The sequence below is a fragment of the Zootoca vivipara genome, chromosome 12, assembly GCF_963506605.1.
Source record: "Zootoca vivipara chromosome 12, rZooViv1.1, whole genome shotgun sequence".
Classification (NCBI taxonomy): Eukaryota; Metazoa; Chordata; class Lepidosauria; order Squamata; family Lacertidae; genus Zootoca; species Zootoca vivipara.
In genome coordinates, this window is record NC_083287.1 from 14,837,900 (window position 1) to 14,864,230 (window position 26,331).

The 26,331-nt window shown below is 39.8% G+C and overlaps 1 protein-coding gene across 1 annotated transcript; it reads left to right on the forward strand.

The window, feature by feature from the left end:
* Window positions 1-811: 811 nt before the first annotated feature.
* Window positions 812-24,493, forward strand: DYNC1LI1 (dynein cytoplasmic 1 light intermediate chain 1). The gene is made up of 13 exons (XM_035128847.2): window positions 812-1,005; window positions 1,736-1,809; window positions 8,428-8,547; window positions 10,217-10,447; window positions 14,828-14,997; window positions 16,569-16,662; window positions 18,719-18,854; window positions 19,342-19,453; window positions 20,707-20,766; window positions 20,873-20,917; window positions 21,378-21,498; window positions 22,311-22,472; window positions 23,878-24,493. Exons 1-13 carry the CDS (start codon window positions 836-838, stop codon window positions 23,988-23,990), a joined length of 1,608 nt encoding a protein of 535 aa, XP_034984738.1. The 5' UTR covers window positions 812-835; the 3' UTR covers window positions 23,991-24,493.
* The last annotated feature ends 1,838 nt before the right edge of the window (window positions 24,494-26,331 follow it).

The following is a 26,331-nucleotide window of genomic DNA, read 5'->3' on the forward strand; positions in this document are numbered from 1 at the left end:
TGCAAACAAGACCTGGCTCAGCTTCCCCTCTGGAAACAGAATGGAAGGTACTTCCAAGCAGTGCTTATTTCTGGGGGTACACATACCCCTAAACATTTTGTGAATTGAAGTTTGGCCTCATTGAGGAGCAGTATTTCAATATGAGTAGGAAAATGAGAGTGCCCCTAAACATTTTATTTATTTTAGAAAAAAAAAACTCTGCTTCCAAGATTCCTGTGTTTTCAGGCCAGAGGCGGCGGGTTTCCATAGAGGGCAGGGCTAGGTCATTGGTGGCGCCTCTCTCAGAATCACAGTAGGGAAGGAACCCCGGGGGTCATCTAGCCCAACCCTTCTCAAGGCCATTTTCAGGCTCCGTAATCGATACCTGCGCTTCCCGCCGTCGCAGCTACTTCAGGGGATGCTTTGAAAGAGGCGTTAGCCCTCACCTGTCCGAAAAGCAAAGCCGCTCGAAGACACCTGAAAAGGTGTGGCAGGTCGCTGAGGCGGCTGTGTGAGCTCTGCCCAATGTGCCATGCGCGCCTTTTCCGGGTTTTTTTTTTTGGTTTCGTCACACGGCAAGTCAACGTCAACAACAACAACAAACAACAACAACGTCCCAGTCAGGGAGGTGGGCTGCGCAGAGGCAACCGGGGTGGGGTGGGGGCGGTGCCGCCTCTCCCTCGCGCCTCGCAGGCCCGCCTACATCCGGGTCCCTCGGCAACGCCGTGTGTCGGCCGCCTGGCCCAGCTCCTCTTTTTCCCTCATTGAAGAGAAAGGGAAGGCGTCGGCGGCGCGCGCCTGCCCTCTGCGCGCTCTTGCGACTCTGTGTGTGTGCGCGCGCGTGTGTACAGCGAAGATGGCGGCGGCGATAGGAGGGCGAGCCGGCTCCTACGGTTCCTCTTCCTCGCCGGGGCTGGCCTCAGGCTACGGGGCTGCGGCCGCTTTCAACGCCACGAGTAGCGGCGGCGGCGGCGGCGGCGCGGACTCGCGAGCGGGTGGCGACGAGGACGACGGGCAGAATCTCTGGTAATATTGAGGACGCCCCCCGCCCCTTCACCCACACCCGGTCGCCTCGCCTCCTCAGAGAGGGACCGTTACTACCTGGTAGCTCCTCTCCATTCCTATACCCCCCACCCCACCCCCGCGGCTGCACTCCAGTCATTGCGGGCAAAGGTGCTTGCCTCGCCCTCATTCCCGCACCTGGCAGATTCCCGAATCCCTTCTCTTCACACCCCGCCTTTTGTTTGTTTTTAAGTGGGGCGTCCCGTGAACGGGGGAAGAAGAAGAAAACCCTTGTAATGCCCCCTCCGCCATGTTGCGGGTCCTCCCCTGTCGCCCTCTCTGAGGTGGGCGGGAGAGGTTTCTCTCTTCTTCCTTCCCCCCTACCTCCCCATTTCCTCCTTCTCTCCCCACATCTCTCACAATCCACCCCCACATCTCTCACCCTCTTTCCCCCTATTTCCCTCACCTCCCCATCTCTTTCATCTCTCCTGCACCCCCATTTCTCTCCGATCTTCCCCCTACATCCCATCCCCCCCACATCTCTCCCCCTACTCCCCACATCTTCCCCTAATTCTCCCCACTTCCCTACTCCCATTTCCTCAATTTCTTCCCCATCCCTTAATCCCCACCTTGCCCATCCTCTTCTCCCGCTGCTTCTCCTCGCCTCCGCTTGACAGGAGCTTGTTCCTCTCGCGCTGGACCTTCCCTCCTCCCTCCTCACTGCCTTCCTCGTTTCTCTTGTTTGCCCCTGCAGGTCCTGCATCCTCAGCGAGGTGTCGACTCGTTCCAGGTCTAAATTGCCGCCGGGGAAAAACGTCGTGCTGCTGGGTAAGCGGCCCTTTCTTTTCCTCGCCTTGTTTCTGTTCCGTTTGTTTTTTGCCTGCACGTCTCGTTTCCCGTTTGCGATCGTTTTCACTTGTTGTTAATGAGGGCGGAGGGTGTGCGCGCCGAATTGCTGGCCGTGGACCTGGTTGTGTTTGTAAGCTGTGCAGGAGGGAGGGGCATCCGCAGCGGTTCATTGATCGCACCGTTGCCTTCCCACCCACCCCCAGCCTTGTGCAGAAACTGGCAGTTTCCCTTCCACAGAACGGGAAATGCACACAGGGCTTAAATCCCTTTTCTGCTTATTGTTTCAAGGTACAGCTGCATGTTGTGTGATACTTCAAGCCTGACTTCCAAAATCCATAGAGGCCTCTACTGTTTGTTGGCTGGCAGGCTAGGGTAGTGAGCTCTGCCCATATGCATAAGGCCTGCCAAAGGCATTGTTGTCACATTATGTGTCAGCATCAGCCTGTCTGTCTGTTGCTGGCTTGTCTCATGGCTCCACCCATTTGATATGGTTAGCACCTCCTTCTGTTTTTTCTTTCTTGGCACTTAGAGGTGTTGCTTTCATTGGGGTGCTTGGGAGAAACTGAAAATTGGGTGTGTTAGGGTACATCTGCTGCATCAGCTGGTTTTTTGTTTTGTTTCTTTGGTGGGATGTCTTGTGCTATCTGTATCTTGTACTGACTGATGTCCCTGAATAGGTTCTGGGTTTTGTCGTTGGAGAAGTTAACTTCTCTTACTAGCTTCCCTTGAAACATAGTACTCTCAATAAGCTTGTTGCTTGAAACAGTAACGTTAAAGCAGGGGTCAGCAACCTTTTTCAGCCATGGGCCAGTCCACCGTCCCTCAGGCCATGTGGTGGGCCAGACTATATTTTGAAGAGAAAAAAGAACAAATTCCTATGTCCCACAAATAACCCAGAGATGCATTTTAAATAAAAGCACACATTCTACTCATGTAAAAACACACTGATTCCCGGACTGTGCACGGGCCAGATTGAGAAGGCGACTGGGCCGCATCTGGCCCCTGGGCCTTAGGTTGCCTACCCCTGCTTTAAGGTGTTTATGAGTAGACCCACATGTGGGTAATCCTTCCAGCTGGCTTTTTCAAGCAACTCCTGGCTTAGTTTTCACACTTTGGGGGTGACATTGATGAGAATACTGTAACACTTGAAATTCTACGTACTTGCAGTCCTGGTTGTAAAAAAACACACTACAGTACTGTACTAATAGATATTACAGAACAGCAGTGTACAAAGACAAGGAGGAATTTACCTCTCCATTTACTAGAAAAGCTTAGGAATGAGAGGTGATACAGAGGTAGGATCTTCTCTGTGGCAAATCCTTGTTGGTGGAACTCTCTTATTGAGAAAAAGCTGTCACCCTCAAGGATTTTTATATAACGACTTGAAACACATACTTTCGCACAGGCATTTGAGGGAAATCTGTGAGTGGGCATAACTTTTTTATGCTGCTCCAGAGCACTTCATTGGTTTAATGAAGTTTAAATTAATTGTTTCATAGTTTAGTTATGTGTCTTCATTGCCCTGAGGTTCTATGTGACAAAAGGGGGGCAATTTATAAAGGTAAATAATAAAGTAAAAAACTGAGAGAAACACATGGTTCTGCAAAATACAGAATACAGAATGTGAAAGGACTGTAGACAAGGCCATAGAGAGAGATAAAAATACATAATGTTTCATAGTCATAATATCATGCTATAGTCCTCTTACTTTGCACTACAAGTTTTTTGTGGCAGAGAGATTTTTTAAAATCAAAATGACAGATATTTAGCATGGATTATTTACATTATTTCATTCATAAAAAACATAGTATGAACTCTTTTTTTAAGAGTTAGATCAAACATCCAGACATTCTACTGGTTTGTATTCAACACTGGTTGGTCAAGTGCTTCTGGGAAATTTGCAAAAAGAACATAGTGGGAAAGCATGATAATACACTGGATGGATATTGATATTGCACTTGTAACTATCATGCCTTGTTCTAACCATTGATAGACTGATGTTCCCATGAACGTAACTTTTTAAAAAACTGTTTTTTTCTCATGGCAATGAATTCAATGAGTTAATTATGCATAAGCAACCATTGGATAAGATATGATGTCATCCCACAGCTATATCTTATGGGCTGGTAACTGATTAAAAAATAGGAAGCAGAGAACAGAAATACCGGTAAATGGATAGTGCTCCAATGGAAAGATATAAGAAGTGGAGCCCCACAAGCATATGTATTGGGACCAGTGCTTTTTAGTAAGTTCATACATGATATGATATTAGGGGTGAGCAGTGAGGTCACCAGATTTGCTGATGTCACAGAATTATTCTGTAAAAGCAAAGAGGGATAGCAACGAGCTCCATGAGGACATCTCCAGACCAGGTGAATGGGCATTAAAATGGAAAATGCAGTTCAGTGTATAGCGATGCACATTGGAGCAAAAAGCCATAATGTTGGGGAGGCAGGCAGTGATTTATCAGGAAAGGGATTTTGGGGGCTCATGATAAGTAGCTTGCCTTTACCAATTGTGAAAAGGGCAAATTATCCATTAGATAAAGGAATCTAATTACTTATGGTGCCTTTATATAAATATGTAGCACAGCCACACTTAGAATAGTCCAGTCATTGCACCTCAGAAAGGATATTGAAGAGCAGGAAAAGGTGCAGAAAAGGACAACCAAAAGTATCAAGGTGTTGGAGCAACTCTCCTATGAGGAAAGGTTGCAGCATTTGGGGCTTTTTAGTCTAGGAAAAAAGTGAGCATGGTTGACTATGGAATTTGCTACCACAAGGTGTAGTGATGTCCACCAGCTTGCATAATTTAAAAGGGGATTAAACAAATTCATTGGGCATAAGACTATCAATGGGTACTAGTTTGATTGAGGAGATGGTATATAGCCACCAGGGTCAATATGCTGCCGAATACCAGTCACTGATAAACAATATCAGTAGAGTGCTATCACACTCGTGTCTTGCCTGTGGGCTTCTTAAAGGCATGTGATTGACCACTATAAGAAACAGGAAGCTGGAGTAAGTAGGTCTGATCACGCAGGGTTGTCGGTTCATTTAAAATTTAGTTCTGAGCATCCTAAGTTTTATATTTACACTCTCAGTAATTTATAACTTTATTAAACCGTTTAATGTTTATTTATAACTTATGCAAGGTAGGTGGCGCTGTGGTCTGAACCACTGAGCCTCTTGGGCTTGCTGATCGGAAGGTCAGCAGTTCGAATCCACATGATGGTGATGAGATTCTGTTGCTCAGTCCCAGCTACTGCCAACGTAGCAGTTCGAAAGCATATCACTGTGAGTAGATAAATAGGTACTGCTGTGGCAGGAAGGTACACAACATTTCTGTGCGCTCTGGTACTCGTCATGGTGTCCCGTTGCACCAGAAACAGTTTAGTCATGCTGACCACATGACCCAGAAAGCTGTCTGTGGACAAACGCCAGCTCCCCATAGTTGCCTTTGCCTGGACTTAACTATCCAGGGGTTCTTTACCTTGCCTTTAACTTTATTAAACCATTTACTAGACCATTCTTTTGTCTTAAATTTTAAAATAAGATCTTTTCTAAATATGGATGACTATATGATGACCAGTGAAGTTGTAAAATGTAATATGATGGTAGCATTGCTTGCTTTAGTTAACCAAGGGCTGGTGTAGTCAAAATGTTCACTATTTGCAAGCATGCTTAAAAGATTGGTCAGCCAAGGCTCCTCTTGTATTGCGAGCAATTTCTTTTCTATTCATACCCCTCAGTTAATTATTGGCACCAAAATTAACTATGGAGCTTGTTGGGTGCAACCAGAGCAGTACCATCCCAGCAGCGATGTCACTGTCATTACCAGGAGAAGGAAGAGTGTAGTTCGGGCTGTGTGGATGCACTGGAGGCAGTACTGGATTAGGTTGGCCAGTGTGGCCCAACCTTGCTGCCATCTTGCCCCTTCCCTTCTCTGGCCTGGCAAGTGGCAGCAACTCTGCTGACACAGGAGGCTATTGCTACACCTCCACCCCACCAGGCAAGCCACTTTGGGGGTCTTGTCAGGGGTCCCACTTTACCCTAGTTGTATTATTAACAGGGAACCATAGCTGCCAAGTTTTCCCTTTTCTCGCGAGGAAGCCTATTCAGCATAAGGGAAAATCCCTTTAAAAAAGGGATAACTTGGCAGCTATGCAGGGAACTCTAGCTATCCTTGTGCTTAGTTTGCCTGTGCAAAGCTTCACTGTAATAAAGTGAAGTGGAATGAAGTGATAGAGAGGGATCTGGTGGTGGAGTATGCAATTTCATGGCTCATTCCCAATCACTTAACTGTGCTTATGAAGTTGAAAAGCATTATGTCTACACTGGCACTTACGATTGCTCTTTCTTTTGATTCATGCTCATCAAATTGTATTGGTGGTGGTGTTTTTTTACAAGATGATGTATTTATAGGAGAGCACAAAGTTTATTTTTGAAGTATGTATGTGTCAGAATTGAACCTGTTTTGCTAAAATACATTTTATCTTGACTTCTTTTTCCCCATAGCATCTGATTATACTGAATTTTTTATTTACATTATGAAAGGTTAGGTTCTTATAAGCACTACATAATACCAGCAGGCTTATCTTCTGCAACTCTTAAGACATAAAAAAGCATAAGAAGAGCTTGCTGGATAGGGCCAATGATCCACCTAGTCCAACATCCTGTTCTCACAGTGTTTACACAGATGCCTGTCGGAAACCCACAAGTGGGACCTGAGCACAAGAGCACTCCCCCCCCTTGATGTCCAGCAACTGATATTCAGAAACATGCTGCCTCCAACTGTGGGGGCAGAGCACAGCCATCATGGCTAGTAGCCATTGATATTTCAGTTTCTTTTACACACTAAGGCCTAGGGCAGAGTAGGGATAGAGATTTTCATTGGGATTTTCATTGCATTTTTAAATGAATTGACCCAATTCACACATCCTGGATTAATAAATAGATTAGACCATAATTATCCTTCAGAGTTTGCATTTCTCTAGTTCTCAGCTCAAAAAAGTACCTAAATGCATATTTTAGCATGAAATATGTACATTGAAATAAATTATGTATTTAAGTGCAATTTAAATACAATCTTTTGCACACTTTAAAAAATGCAGGTCAAAGATGATTTGGGACAGATTGGATTCATGAATATAAGCACATGCAAAATTGGCACAGACTGGAAATAAACTCATCTGTTCATGGCAAGCACAAATGTAACAATCTCAAACTGATCAACCATGGTTTTATCTGCCCAAGAATTAATTATATGGCTGCATATTCTTTTGTGTTCCAAGATTCAGTGCTGACATTTTGGTTTGTTTAAGCCACTGTTTCCCATTACATCTTAACTGAGAAACTGTGATTTTATTCCATGCTTCCTAATATGGTATTGAACTGAGGCAAGGGGTTAGAAGGGAACATGCAGGAATGTACCGGTATGTGTTCTTGGGCCAATAAATGGTGGTTTAGCAGCCTAAATTACAGATATGCCTTGCAGCTAACTTTAAAAATGATTCTTTGTGGCTATGTTTTTATTTAAATGTTATGTACCCAAAACATTGTATCAATATTTGTGATACAAAAACTTTATTACTTGAAATTTACTAGTGCAAATTTGTTATAAAAACATTAGGAATTGCATATTTTGTGGAGAATACTTTATAAAATATATTCAAAAGTGTCTGTGGAAATCAGAGTTGCTCTGTTTCTAGGTGACACCTCCAATTGGGCAATTCAGACTAACTTGATAGAGATTTTTTTGTTGGTTGGAAAAGGTTAAAGTCAGTGGCTTCCAAGGGTTGTATATTCCTACAAATGTTATAGAAAATATATGCAGAAAAGCACCTAGAAAACAGAAGATTTGCATATATAATGTGTAAAAGATCTGAAATGTGGGGATGACAGTGAAGCTTCTGGGAACTTTGCCAGACTTCTCTGACTACTCAGAAACTGACTACTTGCCTGTCATTTCTTAGACATTACCACCAAAATATCACAATATCTCATTATATCATGATATATATCTGCGGTGGCGGAGGGTCTTGCTGGGCCTCCCTATGGCAGCAGAGGGTCCTGCTGTGCATCCCCACAGCGATGGAGGGTGCATTGCACTCCCCCGTAGCAGCAGAGGGCTTTGCCACACATCCCTGCGGCCACAGAGGGTCCTGCCGTACCTCCCCGTGGTGGCAGAGGGGCCCGCCGTACCTCCCCGCAGTGGTGGAGGGTGTGCCACGCTTCTCCGCAGCAGGAGAGGCTCTTGCTGTGCCTGTAATATTTCCATTTCAATTTGTGAAACCTATTTTGCTTTAGGACATGTACAGCAGAGGGCCCACCTTACGTCCCCATATGAATTATTAAAATTACAAATAAGATAGCAGCAACAGGACTTGTTCATGTGCTTTTCTGCTAATAATGCAGTACGCATGGCAGAAGCATGGGTGAGCATATACCATGTCTACATGGCAATGTTTGCTACAGACTACTATTTTGGCCCAGTGTCCTAAAGCAAAAAAAAGTTTCACAAATTGAAATGGAAATAGTACAAGAAATATATTTCATATATCTTATTAATAAAGTCCACTTTTAAACTTTTTTCCAGGGGAAGACGGTGCAGGTAAAACTAGTTTAATTGGAAAACTTCAGGAAATTGATGGATACAAGAAAGGAAGAGGAATGGAATATTTGTACATAAATGTACATGATGATGAAGACAAAGAGGGTAAGTACCAGTTCTGATAACAACAACAGTGAGTAATTATTCATTGCTTGGGAATATTCCAGATTTTAAAAATGTATGGCATTTTCACTAGTCAGCAACTTCCAGATTCTGTCTCCAACTTATTATCACTGCCTTTCCTTGTTTTCTATTTGGGGAAGGGATGAATGGTATGGGGAGGGTGACTTCAGGGAGAATGAATGGGGTTTTTTTTGGGTGGTGGTGGTGGTGAGTTAACACCAGAGTGGAATAAGACCTGAAAGAGGACCCTGCTAGATCAGGCCAAAAGCCTACCTTGTCCAGCATTCTGTTCTCACAGTGGCCAACCAGATGTCCATGGTAAGATCACAAACAGCATAACATTCACCTGCTTGTGAACCCCAGCAACTATCACTTGGAGGCTTGTTGCTTTTGATATAGGAAGTAGCATAGTCATCAGGACTAGGTGTCCATGAATTTTTCGAAACAAAATAAAAACTATCCTTCCAGTAGCACCTTAGAGACCAACTAAGTTTGCCATTGGTATGAGCTTTTGTGTGCAAGGTGTGCATGCACACGAAAGCTCATACCAATGACAAACTTAGTTGGTCTCTAAGGTGCTACTGGAAGGATAGTTTTTATTTTGTTTCGACTACAGCAGACCAACACGACTACCTACCTGTAACATGAATTTGTATAACCTTCCCTTAAAGCGAATTCCATCGTTTAACTAGACATTGTGGGAAGTTCTTCAATTTAATTTGATGATCCCTAGCTCTAGTGCTATGAGATAGGGAAGGAAGGAAAACTGTCTATTGACTTTCTCCACACTTGTACACTTCTATTATATTCTTTCCCTTACTTGCCTTTCTTTCCAAATTAAAAAAGCCTTCAATTTGTAATATTTCCTTAATTTTGCCTCTTTTCTCTGACCTGGTCTCTCACCTTCTACTTCCCGTTTCCCTTCTCCCCTTTTATCCTAAATCTTCTCAACCTATTTTTCCTTTAGTCTTCCTGCCTTTTCCTTTTATATTTCTCCTTCTCTCCCTCCTTTCTCCACGCTCTTAATTTTTTTGTGTGCGCTCTGAAATATACATAAGAATCCAGATTGTGTAGCTTAGAATACTGAAAGCTTTATAAACCTGATCAACATCAAGATTGTCTCACCAGGCATATTGCTAGTCAAAAGATTTAATAACCATGCTTGAGAACTATCTGGTATCCAAATTCATTGAAGTGTTTCCTAAAACCATTATCATTCTAATAGTATATTTATAAATACTAGCCCACCTAGCAGTTCAAAAGCACATAAAAGTGCAAGTAGATAAATAGGGACCGCTCCGGCGGGAAGGTAAACGGCGTTTCCATGCGCTGCTCTGGCTCGCCAGAAGCAGCTTTGTCATGCTGGCCACATAACCCAGAAGCTGTCTGCAGACAAACGCCAGCTCCCTCGGCCTATAGAGCAAGATGAGCGCCGCAACCCCAGAGTTGGACACGACTGGACCTGATGGTCAGGGGCCCCTTTACCTTTAAATACTAGCAGTGAGTGATAACCAATGGTAGTCATATTTCAAGAAGAGCCATTTAAAGCAGTTCATTGTTTTTAATGAGTGAAAATAACTCATTTGGATATTGTCCACTGATAATAAACTATGGTACATGTTAATAACACCATGTTTATGTTTTTTTACAGATCAGACACGATGTAATGTATGGATACTGGATGGTGACCTCTATCATAAAGGTCTACTTAAATTTGCATTGGAAGCCATCTCTCTAAAGGACACTTTGATTATGTTGGTGGTGGACATGTCTAAGCCATGGGCTGCTTTAGACTCTTTACAAAAATGGGCAAGTGTTGTAAGGGAGCATATTGACAAATTAAAAATTCCGCCTGAAGAAATGAAAGAAATGGAGCAAAAGAGTGAGTACACTTTATAGATGCTAGGAAAAAATATTGAATTCATCTTTGTGTAAATGTACCCTTTTGTGATGTGTTTGTCTATTACAGGAAATGTAATGCCAACATGTTTGTCAGCTGATTTAACTATATTCACTCTTATGCTTTATAACAGTTTTATAAGAGGTTTCTCTTGACCATGTGAATTCTCATTATAATATAACTGTAGTATCTAATGTATGTAGCATTATCTTTGCAACCTGTCTTGGGAATATCATGGTTTAGCACATCATAATAGATTCAGTTGAATATTTGTTGTCAATATAAGATTTTTAAATCCATTGTAAAACTTTTTTATGTGAAATTCAGTGCCAGAGCAAAAAAGTTAGTTACATCTTTTTAATTCTGATAATTTTACTGGCTTTTTAGCTTTAATAATGCTGAAATGTTATCTGGACTTGGGTGCACTAAAATGTTAGTCATGTGGAGAGGGTGATTCAGTAGGCTCAAAACTTCTGAAAGCAAATATTACTAACATCTATTCTGCTACAGCAGCTCATTTTGTGCATGCATGGAGCTGTTGAGAGCTTCTCTGTATAGTTTTTGATAAACAAATAAAAGAGAAGTCCTTACTCATGCAGAATCATCAACACTGGCTTGCTATATCTATTGAAATTGATCCCTTTAGATTGTAAGCTCCTTGAGACAGGGCCCTGCCATATTGTCCATTATTATTATTATTATTATTATTATTATTATTATTATTATTATTATTAGAATTTATATACCGCCCTATACCCGGAGGTATAAAGTGCAATGCACATAAGTGGTGTTTAACAACAAATCTTAAATTGATAAACAATTCTTAAAATGATAAACAACAACTGGAAAAACGAACTGTGAAGATGTAATGCTTACGTTTAATGGGCTTGGAAGGGATGCATTGGGGTGTGTTCTCTGTTCTGTGGAATCCAAATTCTTCACCCAGAATATCAAAACCTGTGCTCAACAAATTTTATAGTAACTCAATTTAATCATTTTGAGTGCAGTATTTTTATTTCTCATATAGTTCAGGGTATTTATTTATTTTTGTAGAAAATAGTGAAGGAGAATAGTAAGTTCTGTGCATTAGTAAGAAGAGCAGTTTTATTTAGCAGAGGGCTTACCGCTGTCACCTTTGCTTTGACTTTTTGGAAGGTTCTGCTTTCATACCTTTTTCATACTCTTCTAAGCAGCTTCCTGGGATAGAAATTTCCTGTATTGTATAAAAGAAAATAGAAATGCTTTGCCTTCTAAATTCAGTGCACCCTGTACACGCAGGGGTGAAGAACTAAATTCAGGCCAAGGACCACATTACTCTAGTGGAAAGCTGACAGGAACTGCATTCCAGCCACAATAGTGTTTTTAATGAGACCTACACATTGTTAACACACCATAACATTCACACACAAAAGTCTTTCTTTTTGGAGATGGAAGTATATATTTAATTTTTAGTATTTACTCAGGCTTCATTTTCAATTTTCTCCATAGGTTTGTTTTTATAACGTTTGCTAAAGTGTGTTGGCGAGCTTTTTTCTGTTTTGACTTTACCTAAGGCACAGTCGCAGCACAAGAATTAAAATAACATCAAAGTACAGTTGAACTGTGAACTGCTCAGAGTCATCAACTTCAATATGCTCTTGCATCACAAAAATTGCATGCAATCACAAATTACTTGGGCACTTTTTGTATACAGTGGTGCCTCGCTTTACGAATGCCTCGCACAATGAAAAACTCGCTAGACGAAAGAGGCTTCCGAAGCTGCACCCCACACCGGGGAAGGCAGGCGGGAGGCGGCGGGAGAAGCTTCCCCCGCCGCCGCCTCTCGCCGTACACAGCCGGCATGGAGCGCAACTTCGGAGGTCTCCGAAGCTGCGCTCCATGTCGGGGGAGTCAGGCAAGGCGCTGGCTGGGAGAAGAGAGCTTCTCCCCCAACCGCCTCGCACACAGCCGGCATCGGACGGGGCTTCGGAGACCTTCTCCGAAGCCCCGTCGCATGCCGCCGCCAGTCCCCCAGAGCCTATAGGAACGCATTGATTAAGTTTCAATGCATTCCTATGGGAAACTGGGACTCGCTAGACGAAAAATTCGTTACACGAATTGACCCATGGAACGATTTAATTTCGTCTAGCGAGGCACCACTGTATTTGTAGGAAACCCAAGTCTCTCTCTCTCTCTCAAGATGTTTTCCCTTCTGCAGCTGATGTTCTTGCAGAGGAAGGAGCTGTTTGAAGCTTTACACACCATCACAACACAGCCCCTTTACTTCACAACAGCTCCCTACTCAACAGCTGGTGGTTTGGAGGATATTTATAGGGCCAGCTGAAATTCTGTTGATGGTTGAGGGTTCCTTGCCCCTGCTGTACTCATTCTGCATCATGTAGCAGGTATCTGAAATACACATTGCATTAGCATACCTCTCGTTGCAAGTTAGTGAAAGGAGTGATCTTTGAAATAATTATTTCGGGTGTGTGTGTGTGTTAAATAAATGTTACATACAAATAGGCATATAAGAGCACCAAAAGAGAGTTTCTCATCTTTTCACCCCTGTTTTAATTTTAAAGCAAAGCAGTTTTAAGAGAAGATTACTCAGACTTGGATAAATACTACCTGTTTCTCATATTTTAAGACATACCCATAAAATAAGCCATAGCAGGATTTTTAAGCATTCAAGGAATATAAGCCATACCCCGAAAATAATACATAGTGATAGGCGCAGCAGCAATGCCGGCCGCAGCAGGAGGAGGAGGAGGAAAAAAATAAGACATCCCTTGAAAATAAGCCATAGTGTGTTTTTTTGAGGAAAAAATAAATATAAGACATGTCTTATAATATGAGAAACACGGTAGGGAGGAAGAGGTGATTTGTCCCCTACCAGCTCCTTGTCCCAAATCACACCTTTCTGAAGTGGTTTCTAAAATAATGTTTGTGCTTTGACATGTACCTTTGGTCCATAATGTGTACTGAGCCTCTTAATGTAACTAGTCAGTTCCTTGTAATTACTATATGGGCTCTTCTATATGGCCCTACTATCTGTACACATTTCATAAATACGATCTCTTTTAATTTTTGTGTTCTTCCTGTATTTTAATTGTTGCAAACTGTTTTGATATTTTGTATGCAACTAATATAAAATATTTTTAACATTCCAGCTGCTAAGAAGAAGTTGGCTCTATAAAGTTAAAAAACAAACAAATCCTTCTTAAATTAATTCCAAAATAAGTTTGTGGTGGTATGATAGTGGAAGCTTGCATGTGTTGTTAGGAATCTGAATGTCTTCTCCATCCTACAGAATAGGCCTTATAAGAAGTCTTATAAGCATTTTGTCTTCCCTTCCATATGCTTCTATTGTCTTTTTACCATCTACTTTTCACTGACCAATCAATATACCATCCCCTGAAATTAATAGGTGTTGTTGACAAAGGGGGTACAAATCAGCAACAACAAAACAACAGTTTTCGTCACTTCTTTTCTTGGATACAATCTAAATTCTGGAATTTCCAGCACAAACAATATTGGCTTAAAGCCAAACAAATTAGTAATAAAGCTGGCATTGAGGGAGTTTAAGATGCCTAAAAGATCTGCATGGGAGGATTTTTTTGCTGTATGTATCTTTAATTTAGTGTCCAGAAGTAAGTTAATTCCAGTGTTGTTGAAAGTTTTGTTTTTTGGGTAACTTAGCATCTTTTTAAAATGCCATACTCTAGATTTACCAGTCTTCACTGAAACATTTAGAATGTAAATTCGATAACCTATTACAGTCTGTATTTGAGATAAACTTTACAGAATTTGGGTTAAATAAAATAACTACTGCTGCCCTTGTGGTTAAAAAACAAAACAAAACCCTAAAATGTTTGGGTTTGCCTCTTTATATCTACTTATATTTATATATGTTTTATCTATTAACTAGCTTGCCTTAGTTCATAACTTTTGCTGTCTATTGTGTAGTATAAACTTGTGCCAAAGAACTTAGTTACAAGTAGAGTATATTTCAAAATGTTTAGAACTATTAATTGAATTAAAATTGTTGTTTTGAAAGACTGATTTTTAAATTTTGCAGCTATCCCTATCTATCCCTTTTAATTGTATTTTTGGGAAGGGGTTATTGGTTTGATTTTGTTTTTATTATGTATTTTGTGTACTCATTTTGTATTTTTATGCTGTGAACTGCCATGTGGTCTTTGGATGAAGGGTGGTCTACTACTACTACTAGTAGTAATAATAATAATACTTTGACTACTTAGGAAAACATAAATTGACATTTAAAAACTGGCAAAGCTAAATAGAATAAAAAGTATTTGGTACAAATACAGACTCCCAGGAACAAAGTACTTGCTTGATTCATTTTTTTCTTTCTTATTTCAGTTGTAAGAGATTTTCAGGAATACACAGAACCAGGGGAAGGCTTTCCAGCTTCTCCACAGAGGAGAAATACTTCATTACAGGAAGACAAAGATGACAGTGTCATTTTACCATTGGGTGCCGATACACTAACATGCAACTTAGGCATTCCTGTAGTAGTAGTTTGTACAAAGGTTTGTTTCATGTTTCAGATTATGTTTGTACATCAGAATATTTTTTAAATGATTTTTAATTTCAAGTAACAAGACATATCTATACAAGGAAAACAGAGCGTACAGAATATTTTTTCAAATGGGGTGAGGGTGGGAAAACCTCTATTAAATGAAACCATTTTGAATACTGCACATTGGTTTTCCACCACCTTAAGTATTCTTCACTTTCTCAAGTGTAATATTTAACACATTGTTTGAGCAACTGAACAAAGATGCCTTGTATAGATTTTAATTAATAGCCTGAATTCTGCAAGACTGTATAATGGATGGCAGCCTTTATATAAAAAATTAGAAAGTTATTTTAACCATTTTTTCCATATAACAAAAATGTAACAATGTCATTGTGTAGCACCCATTGGAGGAGTTGTGGTGCCACATCATAATCCTAGATTTGCATGAAGTCAGGGCAGGGTAGGGGAACAAAAGTGAAGGCAGGTTGCACAATTGCAGGGCCATGGCATGGAAGTGAGAAGAGAAGACCACTGAGAGGGGGAAACCCACGGTTTAAAATAATGGCAGAAGTCTGAGTGAAGCAGGGATAGAAGTAACTGAGGAAAACGGCAGAGGTTTGAGTAAACTGGAATACTTGAGGGCTCCACATCCTTTATCTCTCTCACATGAGGCAGCTGAGGAATGAAGGAGGGAGAAGTTTGAGTTCTGCAAGGAGGGAGGGACATTGAAAAGTTAATATTAGATATAATTTTAAACAGTGCCAGAGGTTGAAGTAAAGCAGTTATGGAGAGGCACTGGGAGCAAAATGGCAGTTTTAAGCTATGATAGAGGTTTGAGTAAAGTTGTCTGAAAGAACCATTAGTCTAGTAAGTGGGTCAAGGAGTGCAGCTAAGTTATTATTTAAACTAAAAACTTGGCTGGAATTGTTCGGAAGGAAACCCCCCCCCCTCAATATTCTGTTGTTTATTCTATATATTTTATCACCTGTCTTCTCTATATCAGAGAATCTTCCAATGCAGTAAGAAAATGCATACTAGACAAATTCTTTAGAATATATTTTATCCTATAAATATTTTTACATGTTTTACCAAATGCCAAATATTGGTTCAGGTTTTTATTTATATCTCTTGGATTTCAAATTTTTATGTTCTAAATCTTAATGAGCTAAGTTCCCAAGAACCATAAATTAGTTCCACGTGCTCCAAGAAGCCTGAATTCCTAAAGCCATCCTGAAGAGACTTTCAGTTTCTAATGTAGCATCAAGGCAACAGTGTGTGAGAGATTGCCATTAAAAAAAAAGGAATGAAAAATGCTGCTGAGTGCATTGTAGCCCTGGAATGTGCTGAAGTAGCTCTTTGGATCCTGGCCTTTGGATTCCAGAAAGAGAGAAATATTAAAATATCTCTATAGAAATTTTTCACATTGGATGTAGTATAATGCAAGGATTATATATTTCATAGCTAATATGAACAGTGGAAAGTTCTGTAATTGCAATGATGGTAAGTTACAGGTGCAATCATGATTAAAATTGCATTATTATTATTATTATTATTATTATTATTATTATTATTGCTCCACAGTGTGATGCCATTAGCCTGCTGGAAAAAGAGCACGATTACAGAGATGAGCACTTTGACTTCATTCAGTCGCACATCCGTCGGTTTTGTTTACAATGTATCCTTTAAAATGTAGATTTATTATTAAAATTACAACTGGATTCAGATAATCTGAGAAGCCCCATGATTTGCTGGGTAGTCTTTTATCAAGTTACTGTAAGTCTTGGGCTCTCATGTAATCTGAATGATAGTGGTAAGTGCTGAGTTTATATTATCAGCCCTCTGTTTACTAAACTAAGCTATGAATGGCCTTTACAGACCCTCTGAACCAAAAAACCTCTAATCAACCATAGTTTCCAATTTCATCCAAACTAGGAAACTAGATTAAAGTATAGTTTGAATTGGTTTTATATCTTGAAATCCTTCCAGCAGTACCTTAGAGACCAACTAAGTTTGTCATAGATATGAGCTTTCGTGTGCATGCACACTTCTTCAGTGTATCTGAAGGAAGTGTGCATGCACACGAAAGCTTATACCTATGACAAACTTAGTTGGTCTCTAAGGTGCTGCTGGAAGGATTTTTTTATTTTGTTTTGACTGCGTCAGACCAACACGGCTACCTACCTGTATTTAATATCTTGGTTTGTTCTTGCAACCATAATATCCCATTTTGGATGTAACTGCAAACTGGTTAGCTAGAGGGTTTGTTCCTGATTGGTTTGTTAGAGTAGTGTAGGAGTTTAATATACAGGCAAAAAACTTCCTATCTCAGCTCACAAAGCCTGGATATAATGTTGTCTGAACCAGTGGCTCTATGAGAGTTGATAAGCAAAGCATATTTGGTGGTGCACTTATGTGCCATGGCCCAGAATTATTTCAGGGATGCCCAAGGACCTGGCCATGCCTAGGGGAATTTTTTACTTCGTATGGTAATCTATATCAGAAACTGCATTTTTAATAGTCTGTTTCCAAAGTGGCTATCTGTGTGGTATGAAGAGCTGCTGTTTGAGAAATACAATGCAAAAGCAACCCCTGGACATGCAGAATAAGCTTTATTGTTCTTTGGAGATTGACCATGTTACTACCGTTTCATAGCAATTACCATATATTGTTCAAAGTTAGTTTTGACAAAGCACATACAAATGCTGTTCTTCAGTAATTGGCATTCACACCAGAGCTGAAACATGGTGATTACAAGTATTAAGCACAGCAATAATTACTGGTATCCTGTTCTGCTTCCAAGACTCTCAGGGAAAGAAACACAGCTAGGCATGTGCCTTATAAGTCGAGATGGGAAGCTGGATAGTAACTAGTTAAGATGGGTGCTTTATGCAAAGGATATCATTTCAGTGAAGGAAAAGCTGTATACCGTGTAGATAGCAGCATGTTTGCCCATCACAAGGGTGATGAACATTTTTCAGATTATGACTAACCCCTTGCATTTAGGTAGGTAGAGCTGACTATCAGACGCAAACAAATGCAAACAACCAATTCTGCCCTCCCCTCTCCATCTCAAAAGTCTGTTAAGAACCACCTGAAAACCCTCAAGGGAACTGTCTTTCTTTGTCCTTTGCTTCTCCCAATGAGAAAAGTCAACATGGAGCTACGGGGAGGGGAAGAAGACAAGTACATGTAGTAGAACATCACAAAACCAGCAATGTCAAGAAAATTCCTTCCCTCACCTCTCCTTTTGGGGCTGGGCTTTGAAGACAAGGTGGGCCTTTGGTGGGTCAGATGTGGAGAGGCTTTAGGGCCCAGAAGAAGACTGGGGGCTGCCAGTAGTTCCCACCGCTAATGTAGTGTAGGTGCGAAGCCTTCATACCTACATGGAAGTGCGGCTTGTGTAGGAAAACAGTACAAAAGTTAGGAAGGCACCCAATTTGTCTTTTAACAGAAATGGTTGATGAAATGAAATTTCTCTTCCGCTTGAGAGTTTGGGCAAACCTGCTTTCCCCTAACAGTTTCTGTGTCAATGTTTGGCTTCTATACTCTGATGCATGTTTCACAAGAGGAGGTAATATACACAGATATTTTTAAGTATGTTATCACACACTTAATGTTATAACACTTTGTCACTGGATGAATATTACAGAAGTATTGAAAGTATCGTGAATAGTTTCTTGCCACTGCCAAGCAGAAAAATGCATTCGCATTTTCTTTAACAAATAACTCAGATGGTGCAGCACTTATTTACACTTCAGTAAAGGAAAATAAGAATATTGATTACGTGTATAAATTTATTGTCCAGAAATTATATGGATTCCCCTTCAATATATCTGCTGCTGTTGTGGAAAAAGATGCAGTATTTATGTAAGTTACTTAGTTATTGGGTGTCTTGCTTCATTAAAAAAAATGTAAGTGTTTCATTGTATCCCTAACCCCTAATAAGAGCGCTCCTGTTCAGGAACCAAGCCTGTCTGAAATAAGAGCATTGTAACAATGTTTGTAGTTCAATGGTATGGTAAAATTTCAGGAGGCGGAAGAGGAAATATGACACTACTGTTTTATCTTTTTCCTCTCTGCTGTGCTATATTTAGTGCTAAGGACTTCCAATTCCAAACTAAAGTGCTTTATTATTATATTTTGGGTTGGGGTTGCAAAAAGAAAAGAAACCCTATGTTTCAGGGGGGGGATTTTTTAACCTCATGGTGAGCATCCATCTTGGACTTAAAATGAAAAATAAAATTCCTGCTCTGCCTTAAGAAACAGGGTTCTTTGTATAGGATGGCATTGGACAGAAGGTGAACCAAACCTTGAACAACTGAAATTCAAGATGTGACACTGTATTTGCTTTCAGTCCTGCAGGATGGGACAATGAAAAGAAGATAGGAATATTACATGAGAACTTTCAGACTTTAAAAGCGGACGACAATTTTGAAGATATAATAACAAAGCCTCCGGTCAGAAAGGTAACTGTTTCCTGTGTTTAGAAGAAATACCTTTAATTTAACACATTGCCTTGTTAGTGGTCAGTGGGGTGGCAGGAATTCGTAACACTGATTGCTCAGTGCAGTGACAACAACTCAAGGAAGCTTATCACTGATAACAGCATCGTAACTTCTTTTCAACTATAAATTGGCCATCTCTATATTAATTTAGTCTACATAGCTGATCTAAATGTGTAATAAGGGTTGTCAAATAAATTAGTGTCATTTATTATGTGCCTTTACACTACATAACAACAAAGATACAGTTTTTAAGGAGTTGTGCCAGCTAAAAAAAACCTGCACACAATAAAGCAGGCAAAATGCCATTGCCTAATAATATATTGTAATGAGCCTCAGTCCAAAGATCTTGGAATTACAGATAAGAACAGTCCTGCTGATCAAATCAGCAGTCCGTGTGTTCCATCTTTTTTTATACAATAGCCAGCCATTTTCCAGGGAAGCTCAGCAGGAATAAAAGCAATAGTTCACCTTCATTTGTCTCCATCAGCTGGTATTCACTGTCCACATTCAGACATTGTGTTTGGAGAGAAAACAAGTAGGGGGTGTGAGGCTGCATGTGCCAGCCCCACCTGCCCAATACCTGACTTTCCTGCCTTGAATAAGGAGGTCTGAAAGGGGCTTCTAAGTGCATTTTGTTGAACATGCTTAGAAGCCTCCCTATGATCAGGAATCATGAAAACACAGGTTTGATCACAGAGGTCTCTTAAGTGCATTCTGCTGAATGTGTTTTGAAATCCCCTTCAGCCTTCCCACTCAATATGGGACAGGGATATTGGAGGCAGGGACAGTGCATATGCCCTGTGAACCCTATTTGTGGTGGTGTTGCATATTCAGATGTAATATCCTGAACATAGGAGATCTCTTTAGTAATCAAGCTGAATGGAAGAGCTTGATAAGGATCTCAACAGCTGTAACAAAGCTGTAAATCATCATTGTGAGGTGGAGACCTATCCTGACTCAACAGTGTTTTATAATGTCCCAATAAAGGATAAGAGCAAGGCTTCCCTAGCAGATCTCTAGAAAAATGTATTATTCACATGGGTAGAGACACGCCCAGACTGGGTCCAAGCTGTACAAGGCTTTGAATGAATGGGCTGCTGCATTGGGGATCTTCATGAGCTTTTCATCCACTTGTTCCAGTAAATATTTGTGATAGTGCTATTTTTAAAATTACTTAGTTGGACATCTCTTAATGGCTCCCCCCCCCATTGCAGTTTGTACACGAGAAAGAGATAGTAGCAGAAGATGATCAAGTATTTCTTATGAAGCAACAGGTACATATTCATTTAATCTACATTTCATTTAAACTAAAATTAAATTTGTGTTGGAATTTGCCAACAACTTCTTGTTCCAAAATTTCTCTTTCATTTTGTTTTTCAGTCTCTGTTAGCAAAACAGCCACCTACTGCAGCTGGAAGACCAGTGGTTAGTAGTAAATACTTAAATATTAATAACTTAGCAGTACATTTATTTGGATCCAATTTTGGAGCTCATTTTGGGTGAAGTATTTAATACATTAGTAACTCTGATTTATGTAGCTGAAAGCTTGCTTGCTGCTATTAGGCTTCAGTCCTGTACCTACTTACCTGACAACAAGCTCCAATGAACAAAATGGAACTTACTTCTCAGATATGTACAAAGTTGGGCTGATAATGGGTTGTATCCAACGAAGTCAGCATGTTTGTATATATATATATATATATACAATATATATATATATATATATATATATATATATATATATATATATATATATATATATATATATATATATATATAATTTTGCTATGAATTTCTCATAACTTGGAAATGTCCCTCTCAAAATGGAACTGACAACTCAGTATTTCAGTCTAAGTACTTCACTGTATTTTCTAATTCTATGTAGGATACCTCACCAAGAGTCCCTGGAGGATCCCCTAGGACACCAAACAGATCGGTTACTTCCAATGTTGCCAGTGTTACAACCATCCCTGCTGGATCCAAAAAAATAGATCCTAGTATGAAAGGTAAAACATAATAATAGTTTTGCAACCTAAATATTCTAAACATTGACATCATAGTCAGTAGCAAAAGTGTTGCATACTTCCCCCTTTCTAAAATAATTTTACTCTATTGAGTATTGATAACTTTTAAATTTCAAACTAAGGGAAGCAATTACTTATACTTTAATCGGATTAAATTTGCTGTAATTTTTAGATGAGGATTTCTTTTTTAAAATAGGAAGCGTTCTTGTGAATTGAATGGAATTGAATGAATTTAAGACCTTGCGAGAAATAACTTGATCTGTTAAGTAAACACTAGGAATGTGGTCTGTTGAAGAAAAACTGTTCTGGTAATTAGGCAGTGACTCACTGTTTCTAATGTACTCCGGGATGTTGACATTTATGTTCAGCATGCAAGGTAATCACTTTGATATAGTTGACTTCCTCAGTGGGTTAGATCCAGACTAAGTTAATTGAACTGGAGTCCCCTAAAAACGTGAGACAAGATAATCAGTTTTATTTATGGGTTACCTTGGGCTAGCCACACTTCTTTGAAGTCTCTCAGCCCCACTCACCTCACAGAGTGTTTGTTGTGGGGGAGAAAGGAGATTGTTAGCCACTTTGAGACTCCTTAAGGGGAGTGAAAGGTGGGATATCAAATCCAAACTCCTATTATGATTAGTATTTGGATCCCACTGAAATAAATGTAACAGAAGTTGATTTACATCTGAATCCAACCATGTGTGTTTAATATTGCCATTTCATGTTTTAAGAGTTCAGATACAATTAATATGCATTATCAAAATATCTGGGGGGGGGGGGTAACTTCTTTTCAGCTGGAGCCACAAGCGAAGGAGTACTGGCTAACTTTTTCAACAGTTTGCTGAGTAAGAAAACTGGCTCACCTGGTGGACCTGGTAGTGTTGGTAGTCCCGGAGGAGTAGGGAGTCCTGGAGGTGGGGGTGGCAGCAACTTGCCACCATCTGCAAAAAAGTCAGGTAAGAACAGTAAATAAAACATTTTGGTATTACATAGAATGGACACTCCAAGCTGGATGCAGTTTTTTGCTGAAGCAAGAGTATTTATACAGTACTGCCAAATGTATGACATAAAAAAATCATTTAAAATATTACTGTTATTTATCTGATCTCACCTTATAATGTTATGTGCTGGTTAGGATCCATACATTCCTGTGCATATTGGATTGTGTGGTATTCTGTGTACTAACTGTCTCTGAATTCCCAAGATAGATGGTGCTGTTCCCCCTTGACAGTCTCACTCAGCTATTGGAGGGTGGGTGGGTGCGCAGGACTAGATTGAGTTTTGTCATTTCTCAAAACAAATGATGGATCCTGTCAAAACCATTGTGGATGTGTGTGTGTGAACCTGATAAAGAAGGATCACTATGTGAGCAGTCCTGCATACGAAATGCGTATGCTTTTTTTTTTTAAAAAAAGAGCTTTGTACATTATCCCTCCTTTGCATGTGTGGCCCCTTTGTAATGATATCTGTGTGCAGATAGCCCTTGTTTGATCAAGGAGCAAGTTGATTATATACCTAAGGGAAAGAATTCACGAATGTTTGCCTTAGCAATCTCTGAACCCACACCTTTCTTGAGTCCTCTGTGGTTGCTAGAGAACTTGGGGTGGGGTGGGAAACTGTCTCGTATTGCATCAGGGTTTGGAATACATAACCTGAGCATCATGTAACCCCTGGATAGACTTATGGCACTGAGATACGCACAAGGCACATAATGGGTAGCCAGGAAAAACATTGGGTTTACCAGTGTAAAAACCTGGACCTTTCACCAACTCTAAAGTTTTACTTGCATATCATATATATGGGACATATTGGTCTTCCTTACTGTCCTTTCTGTATGCTATGAGGATCGAGCTTAGGGGCCTTTAAGTACAGAAGTTGAAGCAGATCCAGAGGTAAAAGCCATGAATGTCACATCATTGTTTAGCTCAGATTCTGTCCTGCATTCATGGCATTCTACCTGTATGAGCAGATGACACACACAGAGAACATATGGCTGTTCACATATATTGTAGGTACACTGTGTCTGCATACATGGTGGCTAAATGTGGGGGATTATACCCCCCAAAACTGCTCTTTTCTCATGTGTTGGTGTAGATCCATTTGATTGTGACACTTGTTTTGCAGACTTGTAAGCAAATATACTTTCCTATCAAACTTATCCTAAGACAATCTAGCTAATGGTAGCAAGAGCCTTGAATGTAGAGTACTGTAGTAATTAATCTTGGAATTACATGATCTCCCACAGTGGGACTGAACCTGTTGTGTTGTGTTTCACCTTAGTTTTGGCCTGTCTTTGTGTGTGCTACTTGTGAAAAACATTTAGCTTAAAATCTTATGTTATGTGCCCTCCTTTATGTATAGGCCAGAAGCCTGTCTTAACGGATGTTCAAGCTGAACTGGACAGAATGTCACGGAAACCAGATCTGGCCTCTCCAACAACACCTACATCCCCCACAGAAGGTGAAACATCTTGAAGACACCAAATATAGCAATTTATTCGATTTTTTGGGATAATTTAAACTTGCCTCTGCCTCTTCCTTCTGTGACTGGGACTAGGGAGCTGAACACGTTCAGAGAAGGACAAGCAGTTGATGTCTTTTGTGTTGCCCAACTTTGTAAAAGGGAACTGTACAGATGGAAAATTATCACACAATATAAGACTGCTGTTCACAGTACAATGTGGCATTCAGAAATATCGAATTCTGAATTTTGTTTAAAAGTCAGTGTAATTCTGTAAAATTGAAAGTGTCCACTTAATCATTTGTAATGCAAAAGGCTGCTTGAAGAGTTGGAATGGTGATACTCAACATGGGCACTTAATTTATATTGATCACCCAAACTTTTTAGTTTAATGCAATTTTGCAAATTAACCTCGAGAGGATTTACTAGTTTTTGTTGGAAAGAGATGGATCAACTGTTGTTCTTTTGTGCATCATCAATAAACTAACTCAAATAAAATTTAACACTTCATTTGGAATATGACTTCAGACTGTGCTGGTCTCATTTGAAATCTAAACTGTTTTGAACAAACTTGAACTCTTAAACAAGAACATATTGTTCTATTGAGGATTTCCTACCAAGCTCAGTGTGGTTTTTATATTACTAGGCTTAAAGCTGAATAAAATTTGGAATTTAATAATAAATGTTTCCAGTGTAACTGGAGGAGGTCCTGAAACTAAATTTGCTGGGAAACCTTTTTGGAGCATGGATGTATGTTGAAAATAGCAAAGGTTGCTCTCAAATTAAACAGTATAATCATCTGCAGATATAAATGTATAACAGACCTACCATACTTTTCATTTTTAAGGGTATATTAGTTATCCATAATCAAGCAATTTCTTCTCAACACATATATTTATTTCATAAAATTTATACACCACTTGATTGTAAAAAAAAAAACACCTTAAAGTGGGTTACAAAGATCTGTTTCTCAATACATTTAACAAAAGGCCATGCCAATTTTTGCCTTTGATAATGCCTACATCTGTTTCACACATTCCTCTAAAATAAGCTGCCTTCCGGATCAGTTAAATAAGTGTTAATACTTCTGGAAGACAGTGCTGTGTTCACTGTTTCTTATAGGACTGTTCACTGTTCTCTTATAGGACTCCCAATTGTCTCCCATCCAAGAAACTGATTAGGTTAGTACCTGCTTATCCTTAATGATTCTGCAGCCTTTGGCACTTCCAGGCCATTCACTGGACTCCAAACCAGAATTTCTAACAAACGCCTGTCAAATGCATAGATGTAATTGCAAATGAAATGTTTGCTTTCAGATCAGAACCTTTGCCACAAGACCCACACTTTATGACAGTGAGCAGTTAACTGGTAGTTTTCATTAAGATATACATGGGTTGGGAGCCTTACAGCTACTTTAGAATTGTCCACAGTCTTGTGTGTCCTCAGTAGATTCCACCCCCTCCTTCAAACACTGAGCCATGATGGCATATTCAACAGCTTTTGCAATTCCCCTCACTTTCAAAAGCCATGTAACATGTAAAGATGCTGAACAAAGAAACAAGTCCAAAACACTCTTGCACATAGACTGGCAATGATCTGTAAGTAGATCCATGTGTTTATGAATACTTTGGGCTTGTTTCTTTGAACAGAAAATAAACATGGAAGAAAATAAACATGAATATGTGAACAGTATAGCAAACTTGAAAGTGCTGCTTTTAAAACTTTCAGAAAATAGGAAACTTCTCTACTGTAGAACATCTACATTCTTGGGCCAGCATTGCTTGAAAAGTTAGTAGTCTACTTTGGGGCATTCTTCTTTGCATTTCCAATTATTGTTATATATATTTTAAAGAATAGTTTATCAATGTAAAGCTCTATGGATTGACATTCTGCCCCCCCTCAAAAAAAGTTCCTTTCTGAGAGACTTTAGGGAATTCCACAACTCCTTGATGGTTGTAGTATTTTACATCATTTAGATCTAACTTTCTTGACTGAATGCTTAATATGACAAGGAGCAACTGTATGAAAGGAGCAACTCTACAAAGCTTTTCATTTCCAATCACATGCATGGCACAAATTGTACTTTTGAACAGATTGCTACTATGTAACACAGCGAACTATTTGAGTGTATTTAAGATGTGCATGAGTATATGCTACTGATGTGGTAAGTAATGTATCTTTATTTCAGTTACTTTGTATCCTAGAGTTGAATTGTTTGTTTAATATATTTGTAATTCTTATGCGTCATAGGAGGTATCTTTACTGTTCACATAATAATATATGAAATGGCTTATCTAAAGACACTAAACAAATTATTTAAGATACATATTACACACTGTGGAGTTTATTAGAAAG

Excerpts from the sequence above, each read along its gene's own strand:
- DYNC1LI1 (XM_035128847.2), top strand. The coding sequence starts at position 836 with ATGGCGGCGGCGATAGGAGGGCGAGCCGGCTCCTACGGTTCCTCTTCC. Across the intron at positions 10,448-14,827 it reads GAAAGAAATGGAGCAAAAGA|TTGTAAGAGATTTTCAGGAA; the intron begins GTGAGTACACTT and ends TTCTTATTTCAG. Across the intron at positions 16,663-18,718 it reads CCGTCGGTTTTGTTTACAAT|ATGGTGCAGCACTTATTTAC; the intron begins GTATCCTTTAAA and ends CAAATAACTCAG.